The sequence below is a fragment of the Rissa tridactyla genome, chromosome 20 (assembly GCF_028500815.1).
Source record: "Rissa tridactyla isolate bRisTri1 chromosome 20, bRisTri1.patW.cur.20221130, whole genome shotgun sequence".
In the NCBI taxonomy this organism is placed as follows: Eukaryota; Metazoa; Chordata; class Aves; order Charadriiformes; family Laridae; genus Rissa; species Rissa tridactyla.
The window spans coordinates 4,253,450-4,259,059 of record NC_071485.1 but is presented as its reverse complement, the minus strand read 5'-3'; the positions used below and the strand labels follow the sequence as shown (position 1 = coordinate 4,259,059).

Below are 5,610 nucleotides of genomic sequence, written 5' to 3'. Positions count from 1 at the left end.
AACTCCCCAATTCTGGTAGGATGGCAGTGCCTGCGTTCTGGTGTGTTCCCAGGCTGGCAAACCCCCCCGGGGGGGGGGGCACAAAGCTCCTTGGGGGGGCACAGGGCTGGCGGGTGCAGTACCCAGCCTGGGGGAGGGGGGGACAGCCCTGCCTGCCCTTTCAGGGTGCGAGGAGATGTGGCAGAGCTGGGACAGGCGCCATGGCACGCTCAGAGCTTCTCCCTGCCTGCCGGCCACAGCCCCGGGGGGGACACGCGCCCCCGCGCCTCGGGCAGCGTCCCCCTGCTTGTCATGGACTCGAGGGCGTTGCAGAGCTTCGAAGGTTTATTTCACACGGGGGGGGGGGGGCGGGGAGGAGACGAAACGAGACAAAAACTTTACAGTCGCCGTGACATATTTACAACCAACATCACCCCCAAAAGCGGCCGTGCGGCCGTGTGGCGTGGGCACCGCCACCACCGCCAGCGCCCGCCTGGACACCGCGGCCGGCACGGAGGAGCGGGATGGGCCCCGCTGCCGCTTCCCACCACCCTGCCAGCACGACACGGTGTTCAAGCTACAGCAGATCACCCCCCTGCCCTCACCCCACCGCCCCACAGCAGCGCGCGGGGGCCCCAGGGTGAAACCCCCCTCCCTCCTGCAACGCTCTCCCCACCTCACCCTGCTGCTGCTCCTCCAGCTTCATCTAAACACCCCCTCATCCCTGAACGGCACGGAAACCCGGCCCCGAACGGAGAGGGAGAAACAGGAGGAGATTTGAGAAGAGCATCATTCACATTTTTTTGCCCAGCCCCCCTGCTCGGGGCTCTCCTCGCTCCCCTCTGCTCCTCCTTTGCTAACGGTATCGCTGCGGCCCCCGGGATCGCACCCAGCGCTGGGAACGCAGCGGCTGGGGCAGGGATGGAGTGGAGATCCTGGAAAAGGCTCGTGCCCACAGGAGGCTCTTCTCCCCTTCCCGACTGGCTGTCCGAGCCCGGATGACGGCATCCTTTGGGAGAGCAGAGCCACTGGCCACCGCGTCCCGATGCCAGCCACGCCAGGAGGCACCCCGGGTGGGAGTTCGTCCCCGGTCCGCACAGGGAGCACAGGCATGTCCCCGAGGCTGCGCTGCCTCTTGGCAAGCAGCTCGGGAGCTTTTTCCCAGCTGGTTCCGGCTCTCCAGCACCAAGGGCATGGAGGAGCCGGCTCCTCGGGCCCTGCCGTGACTGCGAGCGCTCCCAGGGGAGAGCCCCCTCTCCTCCCCAGGTCGGTGTGAGCACCGGAGGGTCCTTCCAGCGCCGTCGCCCCCAGCGCCGCTCCTCCGTCCCCTTCGCAACGCCCGGCCCTGCAAGAGGAGGGTGGGATGTGACACAGCACCACCCGCCGGGCTCAACCCTCGCGGCTGCCCCTCGAGGGACAGGGACCCGGAGCCACCACCCCGGGACAAAGGGGAGCAGCGGGCACGGAGCGGGGATCCAGGGCTGGAGCTGGGCAAAAAAGCACCGTGAGTGAGGTCTGGAGCTCCAGCAACCAACGTGGGTTAAAGCACCCCGGGGCAGGGGGGGTGTCAGCAGACGGCCGGGCTGACGCCAGGCTCACGTGCCCCAGAGCGGGCAGCTGCCAGCGGGGCGGCCAAAGGCTGCGCTCCCCCAGGGAAGGCAGCGGCCAAGGCGGGCAGAGGAGATGCTGCGAGGGATGACGGCCCCGCCGCCGACGCCGCACTGGCCGAGGGCACGCACACTCACTCTCTTCCCGGCTCTCGGCTGCTCCCAGTCAGATGGAAGGACCCGCTGGTGTCTCTCTGCCGGCAAACCTTGAACAGGAGAGCACAGCGCGTGAAGAGCCCAGACCTTCCCCACCGTTTACCGTCCCGTCTGCCTAGGATGGAGGAATCCTTCCCCGGAACATGCGACTTCAGAAAACACTCTCCAGGACCCCTTTCTGCACATCTCTGCCGACAGCGGCGCTGCCTGACAGTGCTGGCAGGAACCGCTCCTGCCTTCGTGTGGCAGGAGGGGTTCCGGACCAGAGAAAGCCGGTTAAAATCCACAGTAACCAGAATATTCAAATTTTGTCAGGCTAATAAAAAACTTGGCGGCGGGAGGTGGGGGAACCCATGCTGTAATTTGCAGGAGGAGGTGTAAATCAGCGTAAGGGTGCCGGCAGCGCGCTTGGCAGGGCAGAGCCACAGAGGAGCCGTCCTCTGCCCTGGCACCGGCTGCCGGCCCCGGGGAGCCCATCTCCCTCCGCAGGGCTGACGGAGGGGGGCCAAATAAATTCCCTTCCCAGAATTACGCTCTGTCAGATGGCAAAGAGACCCGCAGAGCCCGGGCTGGAGACAGTGAGCCCCCGGCTGCCTCACCACAGAGGGGCTCCCCGCGTTTTCCTTCTTTAACAGCACTGGGGAGGGAAGAAGAGGGGAAATCCCAGGCTTTGGGACGCATTCCTGTTTAGCTGGTTTGCTTCCCTATTCGCCACCAGCGTTTTCTTTACCCAGGAACCGCAGACCCCGTCCTGGCGGGCTGGGGGGTACCCCAGGAAGGGACAAAACCGGGCTGGGACCCCAGTTTTGCAGCCCAGTGGAGGGGCCAGGATTTTAGGGGAACCTAAAGGCAGAGGGCAGCGGTTCCCAGCCCCGCACCCCAGCGCCTCCCCCACACACCCTGGGGTCTGCCTGCCCCCCAGCTCTGGGCACTCCCTGCCCCCCAACTCCGGGGTCTGCCTGCCCCCCAGCTCCGGGCACTGCCTGCCCCCTGGCTCTGCATTGTGCCATCAGACCACAGCCCCGCCATCGACAGCCCCCCTGCTTGCACCCCAAAGGGCCGGTCCCCCGGAGCCCCCCCACACGAGCACCTTCAGGTACCTACTCGTCAAGCTGCGAGCACAGCGTGGTCTGGGTGCCCTGTGGCCGGGACTCGCCCAGGGGCCGCGGCTGGTGGCCACTGCCCTGGGACAGGCTGGTCTCCTCCGTCTGGCTGCTGCAGTGGCTGCTGCTGCCGCTGCCCGGTGCCTCGTCGTCCTCCCCAGGGTGCCGGGGGGCCACCGCCTTGTTGTCCTCTGAGGGGACCCCCTGGGGGCTGAAGGCACAGGGGCAGCGCTGCAGGTCCTGCGAGACGGCATGAAGCCGGCGGTCGGCGCGGCGCGGGCAGCACAGCAGTTTGCGGAAGGCGCTCCTGAAGTCGGGGCTGCGGCAGTAGATGATGGGGTTGAAGGCTGAGTTGACGTAGCCCAGCCAGTTGAGGAAGAGGAAGAGCTGGTCTGGCACCAGCGGCCGGCAGAAGACCTTGATGATGTTGGCCACGAAGAAAGGCAGCCAGCAGAGCGTGAAGGTGCCCATGATGATGCCCAGGGTCTTGAGCGCCTTGTGCTCCTTGATGGCCAGCAGACGGGAGGGCCGTCTCCGCCGGCTGCTCCTGGAGCTGGGGCTGGGGGGCTCCTGCAGGAACCTCACCTTGTCCTTGCCGATGAGCTGGACATGCCGTGTGGCCACGGCGAAGACACGGACGTAGACAAAGATCATGACGAGCAGGGGCACGTAGAAGGAGATGGTGGAGGAGATGATGGCGTAGGTCATGTTGGTGACAAAGTCGCAGCAGCGCGGGTCATCGTAGCAGCGCACCGCCTGCTCGTCTGCCCCGTCCCGCCACCAGTGGTTCATGATGGGCAGGAAGGAGATGAAGGCAGAGATGGCCCACACCAGGCACACCACGGCCCGCGCCCTGCCCTTGGTCACCAGCGCCTCGTACTGCAGCGGCGACGTGATGGCGAGGTAGCGATCCACGGCGATGGCACACAGCGTCTCGATGCTGGCCGTGACGCACAGCACGTCCAGCGAGGTCCACAGCTCGCACACCATCGTCCCGTAGGGCCAGTGGCCGCTCAGCAGGATGGTGGCCCCCGGCGGCACCACCAGCAAGCCCATGATGAGGTCGGCGCAAGCCAGCGAGGTGATGAAGACGTTGGTCATGGTCTGCAGCCGCGGCGTCTTGGCGATGGCCACGATGACCAGCAAGTTGCCGGCCACGATGACCAGCACGGTGAGGCTGAGGGCGGCCCCCACCGCCCACTGCCTGCTCAGGCTGGCCGCCCCGCTGCAGTTGCTGCCGCTGCCCAGCGCTGCCGCCCCCCAGGCGCTGCCGTTGCCGGCGGGCAGGAGGGTCATCTCGGCCGGGCTGGGGGCCACCTCCCCGCTCCCTCCCTCCCACCCTCCCCGCGAACCCCGGCCCTGCGCCCCCGCCGGAGCGCGGAGCTGCCGTCGGGGCGGACCGGCGGGGCTGCGGCGGGGCCGGGCTGCCCTCCGCGCCGCTCCCCGGGCCGCTGCCGGGAGGAGGAGCCTTTAAAGGCTCGGGGCGGCCCCGGGCTGCCCCGCTCCGGAGATCAATGAAAGGAGAACGGGCTGCGGCACCGCCTCCCCCCCGGCCGGGCGCCCCCCGGCCCGCCCCGCTCCCCACGGCATCCCCAGGGTCCCTCGCCCGGCGTCCCGGTCCCGCACCGTCCGTCCTTGTTCTCCGCGCAGCCTGCGCCGTGCCGTGCACACACCAGCCCCTCGCCATGTCCCCCGGCCCTTCTCTGCTCCCCCCTCGCCCTGTGCCCCTCATTCCCTCTGTGCGCCCCTAGCTACGTGCCCCGGTCCTTCCCCCTGCACCTCAGCATCTCACCCTGCACCCCAAAACCCCTCACCCTGCACCCCAGGACTTTGCTCGGTGCCCCCCTCTCTGTACACCCCTCACCATGCTCAGGGTCTCCCTGGGCAGGACAAGCTGTCCCTGGTGGGGACACCGACACCCCTGTCCCCCCCAACACCGGCAGAGGGATGGCAAGGTGACAGCCCCGCTCCAAAAGATGACATCCAGGGCGTCCCGCAGTCACCACTTCACTTCCCCATGTATCGCCCAAACCCCCTTCTCAGCTGATGGAGGAGAAGGGGCAGCGCTTTGCCGCTCCCCCTCCTGCTTTCGGGTGGGGGCTGGTGTTCTGGGGACCCCCACCCACACTTCCTTCTCCGCTCACACCTGGCAGCAGGGAGCCACCTCACACTGGGAGGCACTGGGCAGCTCCAGAGCCCCAGCAGCCCCGTCGCTGCCCCCATCCCTGCTCCTCCCAAAGGCTCCTGGGCAGACTCCAGAACGGGTAATTTTTTCACTATCAGCTATTTATACAAATACTGGAACTTCTAAGACGGGCGCTCTCCAAATATGGCATTTTGAAGTTTCAGCCAAATGGGGGAATGTTGACAAAGAGGAAAAAAGATATGTGTAAAAAATTATCCAGTTGGCATTTCTTCCCATTCATGAGCTAGCAAAACAGAGTCCCATTTTTACAAGCTTGATCTTTACAAGATTGTTTTGGTTTTTCAAAGCACTCAGAGGAGGGCTTGATGCAACCCTTTTTAGCTCCCAGCTCTGGCATTAATTGCTGGCTTGGACCGAGCCCTGGACTTGCTATTTACAGGGTGATTTGTCCCTCCCCTGGCACGGCGCATGGCACAAGCAAGATGTGCCCAGGAAAGTCACTCTCTTTTTAACGTGGCTGCACATACATCTCCAGCGTGTGTCGGCGCATGGAGCTGCAGCTGGGTTTTGTGTTTGAAAAAGGAAGCAAGAGCATCTGGGGGAATGTCCATGGATAAAG

The 5,610-nt window shown here is 65.6% G+C and overlaps 1 protein-coding gene across 2 annotated transcripts; it reads right to left on the bottom strand.

Annotated features, from left to right (window-relative positions):
- Positions 1-1,195: 1,195 nt before the first annotated feature.
- On the bottom strand, positions 1,196-4,156 carry ADRB3 (adrenoceptor beta 3). Of its 2 annotated transcripts, XM_054225031.1 has the most exons (3): positions 2,847-4,156; positions 1,725-1,792; positions 1,196-1,324 (listed from the first exon to the last, which is right to left on the bottom strand). In XM_054225031.1, exons 1-2 carry the CDS (start codon positions 4,139-4,141, stop codon positions 1,753-1,755), a joined length of 1,335 nt encoding a protein of 444 aa, XP_054081006.1. In that variant the 5' UTR covers positions 4,142-4,156; the 3' UTR covers positions 1,196-1,324; positions 1,725-1,752. The 2 variants fall into 2 exon arrangements, with proteins under 2 accessions (XP_054081006.1, XP_054081007.1); XM_054225032.1 differs by lacking the exons at positions 1,196-1,324; positions 1,725-1,792 and adding an exon at positions 1,868-1,978 and having other exon boundaries at positions 2,843-4,156.
- Positions 4,157-5,610: the final 1,454 nt, after the last annotated feature.

Coding starts and splice junctions, on each gene's coding strand:
- ADRB3 (XM_054225031.1), bottom strand. CDS start 4,141: ATGACCCTCCTGCCCGCCGGCAACGGCAGCGCCTGGGGGGCGGCAGCG. Junction 1,793..2,846: donor CTGTGCTCGCAGCTTGACGA/GTAGGTACCTGA, acceptor CTCCTGTTCAAG/GTTTGCCGGCAGAGAGACAC.